The following is a 1,828-nucleotide window of genomic DNA, read 5'->3' on the forward strand; positions in this document are numbered from 1 at the left end:
GATAAATCATATAATGTATTAGCCGGAACAGGTTGACGATCAACAAGTCAAACCAAACCACACCAGCTAATAAAATGTACTGCTAAATTTACTGTATTAATTCCAGAGAGTTGCTGAATAGCTTGCAATCCACAGCCGACTATTAGAGCCATTAGTAGGTGACGATGCCTTAACATAGTCCACACCTTAAGGAATATGTCTATCATGAGAATACAAGTCACTCTGTTCATAGCAGGCAATCTTTACAAATATACTTACTTTGGTTGTTCTCTTTAGCTGCCTCTTGGAGGTTATTTGTGATCTCCTGAAGCTCATAAGCAATGGACCCTTGATCAACTGTTTTTCCTCCCCTCAACTGTACATGGAAATACAAAAATTATAAACAGCCACCAATGATATCCTTATGCTATCGAAAAATTGTGAACTAATTTCGACTTGAAAGTTTCAAGTTATGGCCATTTTAAAAGTCAGCAAATTTCTGAAAAATTTCCTGTACTATAGCCCATGCTTTTTCTGAAAAATGGCTCTGCCAAAATCACCCCCAATTTTCTAATACACAATCCACCATGCATAGTTGTCACTGACTTTTGCAAGTACAAGCCTTGCTTTCTCTTTTTTTCCCTTTCCTACCAGCCATCTTGGACTCTCTGGTAAAAATATGAAGGCAATAAGATTCATAAGTGAAGGAACTGCAGTGATTCCCAGCATGTATCTCCATCCTTGATTGACATAGCTGAATCCAAAGTCAATCAAGCCGGCCACAAACTGTCCACCAGTGACAGCTGCATTGCTAAGCACAGTGATTTTCCCCCTATAACTGGAAGGGGAGCATTCAGCTAGATACATGGGAACCGTCATGCTAGTCAGACCTATATAATATAGATTATCATTTTTATTTTACATACACAGTGCAGGACAAACCTGCACCCCAAGCTTACTAGTCTCAGTCTCACTGCCCAGGCCCTCACATACAATCATTTGGCTTGGGTGGACCAAATGACAGTAGGGCAGAGAGTCTGTGCAGTGAGACTACAAGCTCACCTATTCCAATGCCAACTATGAATCTTCCAATTAATATTATGATCCAGCCCCATGCACTAATAGGAGCGGCAGCCATTAATATAGCACCAATAGTGAATAAGAAGGATGCAATCATAATGGTTGGTCTTCTACCCAATATTTCATTACTTGGTCCACCTAGTACTGCACCAAGTGCTGCAGCTCCTATTGTTACACTCACCACAAGCTCCTTCTGCAGGGAAGTTAATGTGTAGTCATAGTCCTTATCCAGTATCAGGAGAGCACCAGAAATAACACTAGTGTCGTAGCCAAAAACGAAACCACCAATAATGGAGAAGATAGTAACTGTGGCTAGGGAAGTGGTCAATTTAGTGATTGGTTGACTTTCCTTGTTGTCTGTGAGTGTCTGCTCTACTCCATCCTCCTCTTCTGTTCCATCTCTCTCCCCAGAAGATAGCAGTAACACTTTATCTTCATCAGGGTATTCAGCAGTTTCAGTGGAGCCTTTTACCCACTTAACATCGTTCATGTTTTTAGCTAGTGCTTTTTCTTTTTACTTTTATCTCCACCCAAATGGGCATGGCATGCAAGTCATGATTCGATTCAATTAGTCTAAGTTAAATTGTAAATTTTAGGTTTAAAATAATAGTGCATCATTAAATCTACCCTACATAAATTTTTCTTGATCTTAATCCAGGAGGAGGGCAGGGCGGTCCTTTAAATAGACCCTCGACCTGTTCCAGTGTCTTCCCTTTTGTTTCTGGTAGAAGTAGAAATATGAACAACCAGCCCAACAAAGCCAGACAGA

General features: G+C 40.4%; 1 protein-coding gene across 1 annotated transcript in view; it reads right to left on the bottom strand.

The window, feature by feature from the left end:
• Positions 1-1,822, bottom strand: part of LOC100636017 (proton myo-inositol cotransporter-like) — a 3,622-nt gene extending 1,800 nt beyond the window's left edge. The window contains exons 1-4 of the mRNA XM_020007919.1: positions 1,042-1,822; positions 586-869; positions 259-355; positions 50-199 (exon numbers count right to left, since the gene is read on the bottom strand). Of these exons, the coding sequence (XP_019863478.1) occupies positions 50-199; positions 259-355; positions 586-869; positions 1,042-1,549 (1,039 nt within the window). The 5' untranslated portion in view covers positions 1,550-1,822. The remainder of the gene's footprint in view (positions 1-49; positions 200-258; positions 356-585; positions 870-1,041) is intronic.
• Between the last annotated feature and the right edge of the window lie 6 nt (positions 1,823-1,828).

The sequence above is a fragment of the Amphimedon queenslandica genome, unplaced genomic scaffold (genome assembly GCF_000090795.2).
Source record: "Amphimedon queenslandica unplaced genomic scaffold, v1.1 AMPQUscaffold_13508, whole genome shotgun sequence".
NCBI classification, from domain to species: Eukaryota; Metazoa; Porifera; class Demospongiae; order Haplosclerida; family Niphatidae; genus Amphimedon; species Amphimedon queenslandica.